We start from the raw sequence: 18,345 nt of genomic DNA on the forward strand, positions 1-18,345 counted from the left end.
GGTCTGCAAAGAACGTATTTTAATTAGCCTCTTGGGAGGGCATTTACAGTTTTGGTTTACTGGACACTAATCTCCTGCAAAAATACACTAAAAAATTCTGAAAGAAAGAAAGAAAAGTTTATTTAATCGTGACAGAAATAGAGTTGAATATAACAAATTCATGAAAAAGACTTTTTCTTTGAAAGTGAATTACGCAGCACATACATTAGCGGCTTCACACACTTCCACGTATCCCTGAAACCAGGAAGCAAGAATGAATAAACCAAACAGACTCGGTAAACTCTGCCCTCCTGTCACTGTACTGGCTGTCATCTGCGTGTTCTCCAGTAACCCTCACTGATCCGCATTCATCAGCACGGTGAGTGTAAACAGATCTGAATGTGAGCAGTTTTATTGTATTATATTGTTTGTTTTGTCCTGAGAGATCAGAGATCTTACTTTCTTCCTTCAGTCAGGTGACTTGTAAAGTCTTACTATAATCAGTGCAGTCAGTGTATAACAGTGTTTTCAGGCTGATTTGAACTAATTTGATCTCTTGAACGTTAAGGGAATTTTAGTGAGGTTTAAATGCTGTGATCCCCATTAATGAATGAATGAAAGAGCTCCATTCATATACAGTGAAACAGGATGCTGCTGGTGACGGTAGAGCCACGTAGTGCACGTTCATGTTGAATAAGGAAAGGACACACCCACATACCTGTTAACAATGATACAGTAATTACATGAATTCACTTTTGTGTGTCTATCTTTCTGTCTGTGCTGAAGGCTGTCAACATGCGTCAGAAGATCTTAGTGACAGGAGGAGGTGGATACATTGGCAGCCACTGTGTTGTGGAGCTCATAGAGGCTGGTTATCACCCCGTGGTCATCGATAACTTCAGTAATGCTGTCAGAGGTAAATCACAAATAAACTGCAGAAGGTCCTTGGTGGTATCCTGAACACACTGCATTACAAAGAGACTCAGAAAGATCCTGCACACACAGCGAGCCCTTGTGTGGAATATATCCAGTCAAAAGTTTGGAAACATTACTATTTTTAATGTTTTTAAATATTTTTAAAGTCTCTTATGCTCATTAAGGCTGCATTTATTTCATTAAAATACAGAAAAAACAATAATATTGTGAAATATTATTACAATTTAAAATTATGGTTTTCTATTTTAATATACTTTAAAATATAATTTATTTCTTTGATGCAAAGCTGAATTTTCAGCATCATTACTTCAGTCTTCAGTGTCACATGATCCTTCAAAAATCATTGTAATATGCTGATTTGATACTCAGTTATTATCAATGTTGAAAACAGTTGTGTTGTTTAATATTTTTTTTGGAACCTGTGATACTTTTTTCAGGATTCATTGATGAATAAAAGGCTAAAAAGAACAGCATTTATTCAAAATACAAATCTTTTCTAACAATATAAATCTTTACTATCACTTTTTATCAATTTAACACATCCGTGCTGAATAAAAGTATTAATTTCTTTCAAAAAAAAAATTACTGACCCCAAACTTTTGAACGTAGTGTATATTACAAAAGATTTCTATTTTAAATAAATGCTGATATTTTTTAACTTTTTATTCCTCAAAGAATCCTGAAAAAGTATCACAGGTTCTAAAATAATATTAAGCAGCACAACTGTTTCCAACATTGATAATAAATCAGCATATTACAATGATTTCTGAAGGATCATGTGACACTGAAGACTGGAGTAATGATGCTGACAATTCAGCTTTGCATCACATAAATAAATTATATTTTAAAGTATATTAAAATAGAAAACCATAATTTTAAATTGTAATAATATTTCACAATATTACTGTTTTTTTTTTCTGTATTTATTATGAAATAAATGCAGCCTTAATGAGCATAAGAGACTTTGTTCAAAAACATTAAAAATAGTAATTTTCCAAACTTTTGATTGGTAGTGTGTGTGTGTGTGTGTGTGTATATATATATATATATATATATTAATTTAAATATTTTATTATAATAATAAATCTTTAACATATTTCCTTATTTATAATATTAAATATTTATATATAAGATTATAATTTAAAAATAAAAAATATTTGGTTTAGGTAGCTGACAGTATTTTCTCATGTATTTTTTTTTTAATGCCTGTCATTCTTTGTGGATGTGTGTTTTGTTGAGGAGAGGGTGATGTTCCAGAGAGCCTGCGGAGGATAGAGAAGTTTCTGAATACTCAGATTGAGTTCCATGAGCTGGACCTTCTGGATAAACCTGGACTGGAGAAAATATTTAAAATGGTAAAAATAAACACCGACTGTTTGTATTTTCTTGACTCTCTGATCAATCAACTAATTTCTAAACATATGAATATAACATATTTTCTCTCTGCTCTCTGTGTTTCAGCACTCCTTCTATGCAGTGATGCACTTTGCAGGACTAAAAGCTGTGGGTGAATCAGTAGAACAGCCTTTAAGATACTACAGAGTCAATCTCACAGGAACCATCAATCTGCTGGAGGTAAGACAAGTGTCATTGCATGGATTGTCCTTATGCATTGATCATTTTTTTGGAGTGTCCATATGAATCTGATTCTTGAAATGCAGGTTTAGTACAGTTAGGAGGTTGTTTGTGCATGTTAGTGCTTTGTCTTAAGGAATGCCTTACTGGCTGTGTCTGAATCAGGTGATGCAGTCTCATGGGGTGCGCAATCTGGTATTCAGCAGTTCTGCCACCGTCTATGGAGACCCGCAGAAACTCCCCATTGATGAGCAGCATCCAGTGGGTGGCTGCACAAACCCCTACGGCAAGACCAAGTACTTCATCGAGGAAATGATCAGGGACCAGTGCACGGCAGAGAAGGTAGTTTACCACTCTGTTATGACGCTTGCGTGTGTGTGGCAGGTGTGTGACTGATAAAATGTCTTGCAGGACTGGAATGCTGTGCTGCTCAGGTACTTCAATCCCATTGGTGCTCATATCTCAGGACAGATTGGTGAAGATCCACAGGGAATCCCAAACAACCTTCTACCTTATGTTGCCCAGGTAACCTGTCTGAGCACTTAAAGGGTTAATTCACACAAAAATGAAAATTCTCACCCTCGTGTCGTTCCAAACCCGTAAGACTTTCGTTCATTGTCGGAACGCGAATGAAGATCTTTTAGATGAAATCTGAGAGCTTTCTGTCCCTCCATAGACTGCCTACACAATTGAAATTTTGATGCTTCAAAAAGTTCATAAAGAGATTGTAAAACTAATCCATATGAATTGGGCAGTTTAGTCCAAATTTTCTGAAGAGACTAGATCACTTTATATGATTAATAGATTTAATTTAGGCTTATATTCACACATAAACATTCATCAACACACACATCAGTTGTGTAAACGGAAACTTAAGCATGTTCGTTTGATGTGCGAGAACCAATGAGGTTCATTTTTGTGTGCTACGCAGCACGTTTGAGCTTCCGGTTTATTCTCGCGGGTCATTCAGGTTCGGTTGAGCTTCTGTTTATGTTCGTTTATCTGTGAATAAAAGCCTAAATTAAATCTGTTCATCATGTAAAGCGATCGAGTCTCTTCAGAAAGTTTGGACTAAACCGCTCAATTCATATGGATTAGTTTTACAATCTCTTTATGAACTTTTTGAAGCTCTCGGATTTCATAAAAAATATCTTAATTTGTGTTCTGAAGATGAACGAAAGTCTTACGGGTTTGGAACGACATGAGGGTGAGTAATTAATTACAGAATTTTCATTTTTGGGTGAACTAACCCTTTAAGGTTTAGAAACACCACATGTGTGTCTGTGTGCATTGTAAAGGATGTTGTTCTTTCTCACTTTATATGGCAGGTTGCTATTGGCAGACGAAAACATCTGAATGTGTTTGGAAATGACTACAACACACCTGATGGAACAGGTTAATGAGAGATGGTTTTCAGCATGTTATTTTTGTCTTAACTGCTCTCTTATTTATTAATTTCTGGAGTTTTATTACTTTTGAGTTTTTAATTAGGTTTTTATTTCATTTCTTTTTTTATTCATATATATATATTATGTGTTGTTAATTGAATTAATTTAAATAAAGCTGAAATAAAATATAAATATTAGATGAAAAACTTAAACTGAAATGAAATTTAGAAAAGTTCCCTTGTCATTTAACTGAAAGAAAAATGTTTTTAAGTTGAAGTACTAAAATTACTAAAACTGAGATAAAAAAAATTAAAGGTAAATAGAAATATTTCAAAAATTTAAATGAAACTGAAAATATAAAAATGAAAGCTATTTAAAAATTTTAATAAATACTATAACAGTATATAAATAATACTAAAATAACACTGGCTTTAGTTTAGGGTTTTTTTTTCAGAGCTGTCTAATTTCTAGTTTCAGTTTTTATTATAATTTTAGTATTTTAGGGCTGTCTAAGTTTGTGCTAACTGGTATCATTTAAAAAAAAAAAAAAAAAAAAAAAGGAATGAATTAAAAATTCTCAGCAGTTTCTAATGTTTCTCCTATTCAGTCAGTGGCATCACATGTTATGTTAGTTTATTTTTAGTTTGCTTTGTAGTCATGAAAATTTAGTTTAGTTTCTGTTTTTTTCCAGTTATGTTGGCTTTTATTCTAGCTAACAAAAAACTTTTCTTTTAGTTTTAATTTTCAGTAAAGATAATAACACCGATTCATTCTTCCTGGCTAGGTGTGAGAGACTACATCCATGTTGTTGACTTGGCAAAGGGGCACATTGCTGCCGTCAGGAAACTGAAGGACGGCGGTGGGTGTAAAGTACGACATTTTTTCTTCCTCTTTGATGTATGCAGTTTTTCACAACCTATTTTTTCTCAGTTTTCCGTTCTGATCTGGTCTCTGTGTAGGTTTATAACCTTGGCACAGGTACAGGCTACTCGGTGCTACAGATGGTGAATGCCATGGAAAAAGCTTCAGGTCGAAAGGTGAGGGGTAAACCTGCTGTGGTTCAAAGCACATACAGTATACACAATTTAAATATGCATATATATATCGCATTGTGATGTTTGTTGTTTTGGGATCCCAATATTTTGTTTGGGATCCAATATTTTTTTCAAATATTTTTTCAATGACAGTATTTTTCCTGTGGTCCCAGATTGCCTATCAGATTGCCCCTCGGCGGAGTGGGGATGTGGCCTCTTGCTATGCAGATCCAAGTTTGGCGGAGAAAGAGCTGGGCTGGAAGGCTGAATTTGGCCTAGAGAGGATGTGTAAGTGTAAACTGAAATCATTTTTATTATGCAGTTTGCATAAATAGATGGGTGTGCAGCTGGCAGCTCATGATTATTCTGACTGTTTTATCTAATCACACAGGTGAGGATCTATGGCGCTGGCAATCCCAGAATCCCACGGGATTCAGTAATGGAACACTGCCTTGAAACTGGATGAATGCAGACTGTTTCTTATGAAAATAAGGGAATTGCACTCATGGCAAAAAAACAAAGCCAAAGTGGGACCATGAAGTCTTTCATTTTTAATAATTATATGTAAAATCATTATTACAAGACACCTGACTCTAAGCTAATGATTTTTAATGTAAACAATTTTTATGTAACCTCACTTGCATTAAAATATTTTTTTCAGCATTTCACTGATTGTTCTGATGTCTTTTTTTGGGGGGTGGGGGGTATTTTAATAAAACATCAATAAAACATCTTAAACTCGAGTGTATGAAATGAACATTCCCTGTCAAATCAATGGCGCTGTTTCCTATGAGACGAGAGGGTCAACATAAGTGCTAAAAAATAAATAAAATGGGACATTTATTCATTTTCAAGGCCAGAAGCTGTAAATGTATTGGTTTTGCTGTACGGGGGCGCGTGTGCTTTAAGCGGTTCTCCGGTCCCGGGCGCTCCGGACACCCACGTCAGCAAAACGTTTTTCCAGCACAAACGGGTTTCGGTCTTTCGGGCAAAGCAGGAAGTGAAAGCAGTTCGCCCTGATAACAAAAGCTGGAGAAATACATCCAAAGTAGACAGAGAAATGGAGATGGTTTGTGAAAGTGGGACATGTCGACCGTATCGGAGTGCGGGTGACGCGGGGCATCTGTGAGTATTATGTTTAGGAGACTGGGGGAAACGGTGCCCGGGTAAAGAGGGTGGGCGAAGGGGACCAGCACGAGGCTCGGCGTCAACCTGCGGGTCGTCCGAGCTCAGGTGATCCGAAATATGAAAAAAGGTCGACGGTGTTGCAAAGCCGGGTGTTTTGCGTTTTAAAATCCAGTCCGAGGTCGGTTCGGTGGGCGGCTCTCCACGGACGACAGGGCTCCCGTCAGAAACCACCCCACTGCCTCTATCTCCTTATCTGACAGGTTTAATTCGTAATGTAACAAATGCCATGTCTGGCTAATGTTTAAATGGCTTTTCGTGAATTACAGGCGTGTGTGTGCGCGTTATCTCAGGTATTACTTTTTTTCGGCGGGCGTTGTACACATAAAGGGCGCAGAGCACTTTAATCTTATAATTTATGCTACTTTTCGAGCGTTTTCTCTGTTGCTACGGCTTCTATTGCTTTATATTAATTGGGTTGGTTATTTATTTATTTATATATGTCTTGCAGCGTAACCCAGTTTTGGTATTTGTGTGCGCTTGCCGCGAGGCGAGAATGATGGAGAGATTTAACAGCAAGAACGTCCCCTAATGGTTCTTTATTTACTTTATTTCACGGTTTTTACGTAAGTGTTAAACCCGCGTTTCTCGTCTTCTCTCCCTCTTTCTGTATTTCCTCTTTTTTTCTCTCCCTGCTTCTCTCCCTCGTTACCCGATGCGCAAAGTCGGGTGTTGCCCCTTCCACAGCGAATGTACATGATCGACAGGTGTGTAGTCCAATCAGAGAACAGTAGGCGGAGTTTAACTGCCTCCTTGCGAAATCAAATCTCTGCCATTACGTCACACAAAGCACACAAAACTATTAGGCTACTATTTTTTTTTTTTTTTTTTGGATAAAAAAGATTTTAAGTTCTCACTTTTTTCCAGGCCCGTTCACAAATGGACCAGTGCAGATATGTCAGCCATTCACCAGAGCTGTTTGCTAAAACAGCTGGACCAGCAGCGGCAGCAGGAGCTGTTCTGCGACTGCAACGTGCTGGTTGAGGGTCAGATTTTCCGTGCACACCGCAATGTCCTGTACGGCAGCAGTGGATATTTCAGGATGTTGCTGTCTCAGGGAGCTAAAGACACTCAGGAGTCTGTAAGTGCTTCTTTTGATGTCTTCAGCCCTGATATATTCGCCATCATCCTGGACTTTATTTACTCTGGTCAGCTGGAGCTCAACAGCTCTAATGTAATAGAAGTGATGTCAGCAGCCAGCTACCTGCAGATGAATGACGTCATTTCCTACTGCAAGGCATTCATTAAATCTTTCCTTGAGATCAGTGCAAAAGAGGACGATGAGAATCGGTATTTGTGTCTGTCGGACAACAGTCCGCTTCAGGATAGACGTGAAAACGTCATCGAGCCGTCCAACATGTGTGACGTAAGCATGAGCTCTCAGACCAGACTCTGGGATCAACAAGAGGATGAACAGCCACAGGAAGACTTCAGAGGAACCAGCCCGCAGCCTTCAGGGCTTCAGCAGAACTCTCCTCCACAGTCCAGCCTGGAGGCACAAATGGAGGAGGAGCAGTACAGCTCTGTGCTCCCTGAACGCAGGAGAAGAGGAAGCAGGAAAAGAACCGCCACCAGTCGCTTGGTAACAGAAGACACTTCTCTCATTGACCTGCAGGGGGTGGTATCACACTGCTCTCAGAAAGCGGACGAGCTGTACGCCAACCTTCCGTCGATTGTTGGAGTAGTTGGGGTGTTTAATAAAGGTAAGCACTACACTGCCGTTTAAAAGTTTTATTCAGCAAGGATGCATTAAATTAATCAAGCATGACAGTAAAAACTTTACATTGTTACTAAGAACTTTATATTTATCAAATATTAAGCAGCACAACTGTTTTCAGCATTGATAATAAGAAATGTTTCTTGAGCATCAAATCGGCATATTAGTATGATTTCTGAAGGATCACGTGACACTCATGACTGGAGTAATGATGCTGAAAATTCAGCTTTGCCATCACAGGAATAAATTACATGTTAAAATATATTCAAATATAAACTGTGAACCTTTTAAATTGTAGTAATAGGGTGATATCAGCTAAATTGGGCCACTTTTTGGTAAATCGCTTGGGACAATAATACAATACCATATATGCCTTTTTCATGTATTTTTATGATTAATAATGACTGTTTTTGATAATTTTGTGTTGAAATTATGTAATAAAATATAATTATTTAGGCCCCTACAGTTCTTGAAACATCAGCTGTGCCAACTTTGTTTGCATGAGCAGTTTCAGGTAAAATGGGCCAGTCAAACTGCAAAGCGAAATAGTAATTTATCATCAATTTTAATTTTAAAACACAATTGCTTATACAGCCACATAACACATAACACACACACACACACACACACACACACACACACACACACACATGTGTATGTGTGTTTGTGAGTGACACAGAGGATGGCCCATTTTAGCTGAAACCATGTGGCCCATTTTACCTCAGTGGGTTAAGGTAAATTGGGCCGCCAAGAAAAACATCATTTTTCTAAAAAATATGTTCATATACCAAACTAACAGCATTATTTCTGATGGATGCCATCAAGACAGATAGTATGCATAGTTTTTTTATGTGCATGTTTGTTTTTTTTATAGATTTATCATCCTTATAATAGTTTAGTTAGATTTGGTATGCCAGGCTACTTATCATGCAGCTTTCTGGTGCAGTCTTGATTTGAATTATTGCCCCGCCCACCATAACAACCATAAACTAATCAAATCACCTGTTACTTGTCAAGCACAGTTATGACAACAGTTTGAAATCCTTTGCAGTCATTGGCTCTAAATTCCAGAGGGGCTGGGACCCCCAAACCTTAAATGGCCCATTTTACCTGATATCACCTTTCACAATATTACTGTTTTTACTGTATTTTGTATTAAATAAATGCAGCCTTGGTGAGCATAAGAGACTTACTTTAAAAACATTGAAAAATAATCTTAGAGAACTCAAAAGTTAAATATAAATTCTATTTTATTCTTTTCTATTTAACATAAATATAAAGTGTTTTTTTACTTGCTCTGCCTCCCACTGTGAAAGAGCTAAGACATTTTCTATGTTCTTGTTGCTCAAATCTGTTTTGTAATTAGGAGCCATTCAAGGTTTTAATCAACAGCTAAAACTTGAACAGAAGTTTAAAATGCAAAACATTTCTCCTTTAGGCCTTTATCATACATTTTGCCCCTGATTCTTTCTCTATATCTGTATTATGCAATGTTTCGGGACTCTCTGGGTAAACAAAAGATGTTTTTTTAAATAGGCTTTCAAATAGTTATTTGGTGTGGTGATACATGAAAGGGATCTTCCTCTTTCTCTCTGTCTCTGTCTCAGATTCCACTCCCTCTATGCGTTACAAATGTCCGTTCTGCACGCACACAGTAAAGAGGAAGGCAGACTTGAAGCGTCATCTCCGCTGTCACACAGGTGAGCGTCCGTATCCCTGTCAGGCCTGCAGCAAACGTTTCACTCGCCTGGAACACCTGCGCAGCCATTTTGAGACGGTGAGAAACACACTCAGCTTCACACATGTCCGGTCCATTAACACCTCCACAGGCTGGACATCCACATGCTACTGTTGGTCATTAATTCATCATATGTGATCATATTAAGTCAGGGATGGATTTAGTCAAATGTAATAGATACGATTATATATAATTGTATATGTTTTTCAGTCTGTTAAACAAAAGAAAAACGATATTGATGTGAGATCTAAAACATCCCTCTCCTTTTTAACACTTGTGTTACACAGATTCATCAGGCCCGTAAGCTGGTGTGCAGGAAGTGCAAACGCCATGTAACCGAAGTCAATGGGCGAGTGGTAAGCGAGGGAACCCGCAAATACAGGCTGTGCGACGTTTGCATTCAGGAGAGCGGCTACAGTGAGTTAATCACAGATGGGACTGATGGAAATGAGGAGAAGGAAGGCCTGTTGTTGAGTGTGGAAGAGGACATGAGCGAGAACAGGCAAATTACATGGGTCATGGACGACGATGACCTCGCGGAAGATTCTGGAGCGGATCTCATAATCCAGGAAGTGGAGGACAGTGACGAGGAAGCCAGTGGAAAATGATGATATTTTTGTCATTGTGCGTTAGGGGGGAAATGGGTAATAGCTGTCTTCTTGACAGTTTGACATCTATTATAATTTCATAATGATTGTGCGTTTTTGTACAAATAAAAACACTTTCTCATTAAAAATGTAAAGTATTTAAAATATAACTGCTTTTATAAAAGTACAAGTATATTTCTGTAATTTAAAGTATATTTAGTTTATTTCTAAAAGGCATTTATGGGCAAAATGACAATGTGGTAATTTAATTTAGATCCAAGGCTGATACAATGGGATTTTTCAGTAATTTAAAAAAAAAAAAAAAAACTTTCAAACTTTAGTTAATGCAAGGTTTATATTTATCATTTTATATACTATGCTGCATGGAGTCCACGTGACCTACTTTGTGTGATGTGTAACAGACTCATTTATTTATTTAAATCGCAACAAGTTATGTTTATTATCAGTCACAGGTTCAACTTAAACATTGTCTAAATAAAATATTGTATGAATGAATGTATGTGTTTATGTTTCACTCTGGAAATCATTACCATTTGTCTTATTTTGACATGAAAATTATTTGTTATTTTGATTATTTAGACTAAAGAAATATATTTTATACAGATGCAGTGTGTGTAAGAATCATCATTTACATTTAACCAGAATAAAACGCAAATAAATGTGCGATTTGCTATCAATTAACAAAAACCCTTGGTATTTTTTACTTTTTGGGCAAACGAAAACATTTAGCTCGTGATGATTCTGATTGGTTTAGAGCAGAAAAACCGTAATAAAAAAACAATAAAATAACGGCTAAAAAACAATAATAAAATAACGGCTAGAAAACAGTAATAAAATAACGGCTCTGGTGCAGACAAGCCTCTCGAAATCTGATCTCGTATTATCGCGAGATCTAAATTCAAATCGCACATTATGACGTCAGGACTATTGGGGGCGTGTGAAGATGGCGGCGCTTGTGATGAGAGTTGGTCCTGGTCCGCTCGCTTGTATTCGGGTTCACCGACCCGCTCTGCACTCTTTTGCTGCCGTCGTGCTCAGATCCGTAAGTGTTTTGTGCGCAAGTCTGAATGTGTCGATGTTATATTGTTTGTATTTGCCCTTTTGAGTGCATGTGTATGTTTGTCAATTTTTTTGTGTGTGATTTGACAGGTCAGTGTGTCTGCCACTCACTCATTCCCAGAGAGGGTAAAGATTGTTGAGGTTGGACCCCGAGATGGACTTCAGAATGAGAAGGTGAACGTCTTTCTGTTTCTGAATCAACCTGTATCAAAATCCAGCCAGTCATTGTTCAATGTGGTTGAACACTTCTGTTTTGAGTTTGCCAACTGTCAACTTTGGTGACTCAATGTAAAACTTGATTTCGGAAGGTACTGTCAGTCCTGCAAATATCATGGCATTTAAGTACTTAACTAAGGTATAGTTAAGTGTAAAAAATTCAGTTTGCCTTTAATATTAATATAGGCATAAAAGGCATAAAAATAGAAATGTCTATTTATGCTCAATTCTAATAAATTTCTTCTGATATAAATTCTTTGTATGTGTGTGTGTGTGTGTGTATATATATATTTATTTTTGTCTATACATTTTTTCAAGTCATTGAAAATGATGGAAAAGAGAAAAAATCATGGAAATGTATTAGTGTGAGAAGTTCTGGGAACCCTGTAATGTGAAATGGAGGAGCTATATAATTTCTGTTAAACTCTGCATCCATCAGACCATTGTTCCCACTGAAGTGAAGATCCGTCTGATCGATATGCTCTCTGAGGCGGGACTTCCTGTCATTGAGGCCACAAGTTTTGTATCACCAAAATGGGTCCCTCAGGTGAGATACAGCACTACAGCACACACTACTGAGGCATGCAAACATTTCATTAATAGACCTTCACAACATACAATTCATCTTTGATGTAAACATTGAAGTTTGGCTGCATTTGATTGGCAGATGGCTGATCAGGAGGAAGTGATACGTGGTCTCCACAAGAAACCTGGCGTGAATTACCCCGTTCTAACACCTAATCTGAAGGGATTCCAGGCTGCTGTGAGTGAATAACAACAGACTGTCATGTGCTAATGCTATACTACATATGTTTATACCATTCAAATGATACCGGTCAGTAAGATTTCATAGAATTAATGCTGTTATTCAGCAATGATGCATTAAATTGATCAAAAATGACAAAGATTTTTATATTGTTACAAAACATTTTATTTCAAATAAATGTTCTTTTGAGCTTTCTGTTTTCACTGGAAATCCTGGAAAAAATGTATCATGGTTTCTACAAAAATATTATTCAGCACAACCGTTTAAAACATTGATGATGATAATAATAATACAAAATTTTTCTTGAGCACCAAATCAGCATATTAGGATGATTTCTGAAGGATCTTGTGACACAGAATTTTTTTTTTTAATCTCAGGTGAAGGCTGGTGCTAAAGAGGTGGCAATATTTGGTGCTGCATCAGAGCTTTTCAGTAAGAAGAACATAAACTGTTCAGTGGATGAGAGTCTTGTGCGCTTTGAGGAGGTGGTGAGAGCAGCCAAACAAGAGGGAGTTCCTGTGAGAGGGTAAGGCAACCCTGGATTGCGCATTTAAGTTTCTTATGCTGGGTACGCACTAAAAGATTTTTGAAAACTTATAAGATTTTCAAAATGTAAGAGACCACAAATATGAGGACAAAAAAATCCTAGATTTAACCGTTTTGTTCCTATAGTGTGTGGTGTACCATGATGTGACAAACACAGCACACCACACACAAGCAGATTTTCAACCAGAGTCCCGACTGTGAACTGTAAACATGGGAAATCTCTTCTTCTCAAGAGACTTCAGAATAAACATGATGGACGATAAGCAGGAAGAAATGCATCCCTGCATCCCTGCTGTCCAAATCCATTTAACTTTGTGCTGCGCCATGACTGCGTTTGTTATGCTTCCGACTTCTGTCAGTTCGCTTTCTGATTGGATATTGTTTTGTTTCACGTGATAATCTCTAAGCGTGCGCATGTTTGTCTTCGGGGTTCCCCCCGCACATCAGGATGTTGAATAGTTACGATTCGCGATCGGGGCGCATCTGACGTTTTTCCGAGCAGATTCAGTCACAGGGCACCTTACACCACAGGAAAATCTGATAAGATAATCTGTAGAACCATCAAGATAATCGGGACATTAGCTAGGATTGTCGGAAGGGGAGAAATCGGCCCAAAATCAGCCTGATTATCTTGTGGTGTGTACCCAGCATTAGTTATTTTTTTTTAGATTTTTCCATAACTCAGTGTGCAGACTTTAAAGTTACTGTGCTCTTATTGTCCTCTTTTGCTCTGTTTTTCCTAGCTATGTGTCATGTGTGCTGGGTTGTCCATATGAAGGGAAGGTATCGCCAAACAAAGTGGCAGAGGTTGCTAAGCGACTGTATTCCATGGGGTGCTATGAGATTTCACTTGGCGATACCATCGGAGTAGGCACTCCGGGTGGCATGACGGAGATGTTGAATGCTGTGAAGAAAGAGGTTCCCGTGGAAGGCTTTAGCAGTTCACTGTCATGACACTTACGGACAAGCACTCGCTAACATACTTGTGGCGTTACAGGTGTGTGAGTCGGGGCCTGTCTGTCATGACTGATATTTTTTGCTATATTTGTCTTGTTTTATTGTCTAACGAGACCGGTTCTTTGCGTACATATTGTGCATTCTGACCTTGTCATTTTTCACATTCTTAAAATGAGCAGCTATGTTTGAAAAACAACATTTTTTTTTTCCCCCTGTGCTCTATTCTAGAATGGGGTAAGTGTCGTGGACTCATCCGTTGCAGGGCTAGGCGGCTGCCCTTATGCCCAGGGGGCTTCTGGGAATGTTGCAACTGAAGATGTGGTCTATATGCTGCACGGACTGGGAATCCATACTGTAAGTCCAACTCGACTGTGTCTGTGTTTTAAAGATCTATTTATTCTCTCAGGCCCTATTTACACCTGGTATTAAGATGTGTTTTGTTCGGTCGGATCACAAGTAGACGAGGGAGATACATTCCTGTTTACACTAGGGCCCCGGAGAAGGGTCAAGAACGGAACTTTTTAATTGCCTCTGATTCAAGATCTTGCCTTCAGGCACTTCGAATTCGTAAAGACTGATCACCCCATAATTGTCGAAATTTTAACTAAATTAGATCTTCTAAAGAAGGAAAACTTTAATATTATCTTTTGCTGGGTTCCAAGTCACATTGGACTGACTGGTTATGAGAGAGCGGACATGGCTGCCAGGGATGCGCTTCACCTGGAAATATCTGACTGTCAAATACCACCTTCTGATTTTAGACCTGTAATTAACTTATACATCACTAACAAGTGTCAGAAAGAATAGGATGAAAATAAAAATAATAAACTGTATGAAATAAACCCTAGTTTAAAGAGAAGTATCTTCCAAAACTTCAAATCAAGACATGACCAAGTCGTCTTCACTAGGTGCAGACTGGGTCACTCAAGACTTACCCATGGGTTTTTATTAATAGGCGAAGTTCCTCCTTTATGTCTCTCGTGTCAAGTTAAGACATATTTTAAGATATGTCAGTACAAGTTTCTATTAGTTAAAACAGCTCAAACATGCACTTTAGTCTAGGACTAGATTAAGCCTTGTCTGTGAAACTTGTCTCTCTCTTTTGTCCACTTTCAACCACTTCTGTCCTGATTTCTTTGAGGGGAGGGTCTATGGGCAGGTAAAAATATGAGCTTTATCAGATCGTTCAATCTAATGGACAAAATAAGCTCACACAATTTTCAACGCCGAATGCTCTGAGTACATGTTAGAAATCAGGAATGGTAAGAGAACATTGTGCTTGGTACGTTTTTCGTCTTCAAACCAAACTTGGGTCTTCAGCCGACGAAGTTTAAATCCCGTATGGCTACCACGCTTCCCATAATGTTTAAGCATTAGGTCAGTAGGTGGTCTTTAGTGGCTGTTCGAATGTATTCGACCAAATGAGCATCTACCTTTGGAAGTGGTCGAAAGTGGACAAGCTCAACTTTTTAGACCCCATTTACACCTGTATTTAGCGTCGTCCACTTGTGATCCGGTCGACCAAAATCTTAATACCAGGTGTAAACAGGGCCTCAGTCAATTATTACTGCAGTCTGGATTTTTCTTTTTGAAAGTTCTGGTGTGTAAATGCTTCCTCTTACTAGCCCTACCCAAAACAACTTGGTTTTGATAGGTGATGTCACACCTAATGACTGGTTTTGCTGGTTGATGGCGCATCTTCTCATTTGGGGCTTTTTGTAAATTATGCCACCAATCAAAAGTTTGGTGTCCGTAAGTTTTTATGTTTTTGAAAGAGGTCTCTTATGCTCACCAAGGCTGCATTTATTTTATCAAAATACAATAAAAGCAGTAATATTGTGAAATATTATTGCAGTTTGAAAAGAACTATTATCTTTTCTATTTGAATACATTATAAAATTTAATTTATTGCTGTGATGTCAAAGCTGAATTTTCAGCATCCAGCTTTCAGAGTCACATGATCCTTCAGAAATTAAATTAAAGAAACATTTATTATCAGTGTTGAAAACAGTTGTTCTCTGTAATATTTTTGTGGAAACCATGATATGTTTTTTTTGTTTTGTTTTTTTCAGGTTTATTCAGGCTTTCAGCATTTATTTCAAATAGAAATCATTACTGTCACTTTTGATGAATTTAATGCATCCTTGCTGAATAAAAGTATGAATTGAAAAAAAAAAAAAACCTTACTGGCCACCACAAACTTATGAACCTCAGTTGTACTGTAAGCAAAATTTTATGCCACAAAAAAATCTTTGCTTGCATTTATAAGTGAACCTCTGGGTAAAAAAAAAAAAAAAAATCTACAATTATACCACCCGTTTAAGCTGTTGTTTCTGTGTTTCAGGGAGTGGACCTGCCCAAACTGTTGGACGCTGGTTCGTACATCTGTCATTCACTCAACAGAAGGACAAATTCAAAAGTAGCTCAGGCCTCCTGCAAGCTCTGAAGTCTTCTTTCTGTTGTTAGTGATCGTGGGGCCTGGTTTCACTCTTGTGGAGGTCACACAATCTTATCCGTTAGTATGCAGTGAAGCCTCTTAATTTACAGCATATTTATATCTAATAAATATCTCTAATCGCAGTGGAGCTGGACTCTGGGGATGAGCACATTCATTCTCTACTGTGAATGCAGGAATTAGTCTGGTGGTGAAAAGGACGATCGTGAACTCATATCGCCTAATATTCACAACCAGACAGACTCAAATTGTTCTCTTGTGCCTTGATAACTGATAATCAATAAATATAGAGTAATATGTTCATTTCTAATAAGTTAATTAAATATGTTATGTACTGGTGAAGTAAGATCAATTTATGATGCCTAAAGACAACAAATTCTAGAGAAGGACATAATTTGACTTTGCAGAATATTATTAATCACATACAGATGCAAATGATTTGCTGGTTATACTGCATCACATTACTAATGTATGTATTATTACTAATGTCTCACAGAATTGGGCGTCACACAGTTTTATCCCCGGGTATGTGTCTGCGTGTGCCAGTTTGGCCCATTTTAAAAGGAAGTGTCTGTCATTATCAGTAAAAGGCATTACAACAATGGTAGTCATAACAAACCCAACAAAACTCACGGAAAGGAATTAATGCACCATTTTGATAACTGATCACTGGTGAATTTTGTTCCTCTCCAGGAAAAAACTTTTAATAGTTTGAGGAAGATAATTCAAGGAAAATCTCTTTATATAAGCAGTGTGTTTGTTACTGGCAAGCAAGCTCGGCACATTTGTTAAATGCCTGTAGATTTTCTTTTAATTTATTGTTGAAACACTGTCTTGTGGGTGAAAGTTTGTTTCTCTTTGTGTTGTTAACTGACATTGTTGAGTTTTTTTTTTTTTTTTTTTTTTTTTTTTTTTTCCCTCACTTTAACAGTTTTTTATCTTCAGTTTGTATGGTGTTTAATAAGAGATTATGAATTATAATGATTAAAGACAATATCATGAAAAAAGTGAATTTATGAGTCATTATGCAAAGTGCTCAACTTATCTTTAGACTAGAAAACTGGTCAGACTGACCGCTGAACTGTTTTTACATCTGTAACAAGCAAAACTGGAATCTACCTGCCAAGAGGAAAGTAATAGTCTCTGTTACACAAAGTTCTTCTATTTATATGTTGAAGGCTGATGAACTGGATCAACAACACATGTACGCATTTTTTTTTTTTTTTTTTTTTTTTGGACATCCTGCACCTACACTCAAAAACATTTTACAGTTCATACACGACTACAGTTTGACGAGTTATTCAGCTGTGAAACTTGTACAATTAGTTTTTGTACTTTCATCAGGAAGTGATGTCTGGTGAATGAAATTTGTGATTACTCTGAAGAATTCTTTTATAAAAACAAAGTTCTTTATATATTAATATCTCTTTATTAAACAAACTGAAAAAATATATATATATGTGATGCAGTTCATGTCCAAACATTCATTATAAAGGTACTTATACATTGAGTAGGCATTATAACATGTTCCAGACATTTTGATCCAAGATTCTGGCTACAAGTTTTTAAAACAGTCTAAACAAACTGAAAGGAAACATGTACAAAGAATTATTTGCATTACCATTCAAGTTTGGGGTGGTAAGAATTTCAATTAAGTGTATTATGTTCACCAAGACTGCAATTAATTGATCAAAAATATAAAAACCAGTACTATTGTGAAATATTATTACAATTTCAAATAACTTTTATATTTGAATATATTTTAAAATGTAATTTATTCCTGTGATGACAAAGCTGAATTTTCAGCATCGTAACTCCAGTCTTCAGTGTCACATGATCCTTCAGAAATCATTTTAAAATGCTGATTTGATGCTCATTTCTTCTAATCAATGTCAAAAATAATATTATTTTAATATTAACATTTCAGAGGAAATCATGATCATTTTTAAAACATTCAAAAGAGCAGCATTTATTTGAAATATTTTGTAACGTCATAAATGTCTTTACTGTCACTTTTAATCAGTTTAATGCATCCTTGGTGAATAAAAGTATTAATTTCTTTTTTTTTTAAAGACTTACTGACCCTAAACATTTGAATGCTTTTTTAAATAGATCGTCATAAATATATCACTATTACAATGAGTGTCCATTGTGTAACTGACACTGGATAATAAATAAAAATGTTC

At 36.9% G+C, this 18,345-nt stretch overlaps 3 protein-coding genes across 4 annotated transcripts; all 3 read left to right on the forward strand.

The window, feature by feature from the left end:
* Nucleotides 1-196: 196 nt before the first annotated feature.
* On the forward strand, nucleotides 197-5,580 carry gale (UDP-galactose-4-epimerase). 2 transcript variants are annotated; one of them, XM_051869409.1, is made up of 11 exons: nucleotides 197-358; nucleotides 766-895; nucleotides 2,155-2,270; nucleotides 2,377-2,490; nucleotides 2,656-2,832; nucleotides 2,902-3,015; nucleotides 3,819-3,885; nucleotides 4,663-4,748; nucleotides 4,838-4,915; nucleotides 5,086-5,200; nucleotides 5,304-5,580. In XM_051869409.1, the coding sequence occupies exons 2-11, from the start codon at nucleotides 775-777 to the stop codon at nucleotides 5,366-5,368; spliced, it is 1,053 nt and encodes a 350-aa protein (XP_051725369.1). In that variant the 5' UTR covers nucleotides 197-358; nucleotides 766-774; the 3' UTR covers nucleotides 5,369-5,580. The 2 variants fall into 2 exon arrangements, with proteins under 2 accessions (XP_051725369.1, XP_051725371.1); XM_051869411.1 differs by having other exon boundaries at nucleotides 2,158-2,270.
* Nucleotides 5,581-5,703: 123 nt separating this feature from the next.
* On the forward strand, nucleotides 5,704-10,762 carry zbtb8a (zinc finger and BTB domain containing 8A). Its single transcript, XM_051869408.1, has 4 exons — nucleotides 5,704-6,037; nucleotides 6,965-7,800; nucleotides 9,422-9,591; nucleotides 9,840-10,762. Exons 1-4 carry the CDS (start codon nucleotides 5,973-5,975, stop codon nucleotides 10,158-10,160), a joined length of 1,392 nt encoding a protein of 463 aa, XP_051725368.1. The 5' UTR covers nucleotides 5,704-5,972; the 3' UTR covers nucleotides 10,161-10,762.
* Nucleotides 10,763-11,045: 283 nt separating this feature from the next.
* On the forward strand, nucleotides 11,046-17,073 carry hmgcl (3-hydroxy-3-methylglutaryl-CoA lyase). Its single transcript, XM_051869412.1, is given in 9 exon segments — nucleotides 11,046-11,202; nucleotides 11,310-11,393; nucleotides 11,875-11,982; nucleotides 12,103-12,198; nucleotides 12,579-12,727; nucleotides 13,491-13,674; nucleotides 13,676-13,744; nucleotides 13,933-14,058; nucleotides 16,049-17,073. Coding segments are annotated over 9 exon segments (1,017 nt in total). The 5' UTR covers nucleotides 11,046-11,103; the 3' UTR covers nucleotides 16,151-17,073.
* Nucleotides 17,074-18,345: the final 1,272 nt, after the last annotated feature.

Source organism: Ctenopharyngodon idella, chromosome 17 (assembly GCF_019924925.1).
Source record: "Ctenopharyngodon idella isolate HZGC_01 chromosome 17, HZGC01, whole genome shotgun sequence".
NCBI lineage: Eukaryota > Metazoa > Chordata > Actinopteri > Cypriniformes > Xenocyprididae > Ctenopharyngodon > Ctenopharyngodon idella.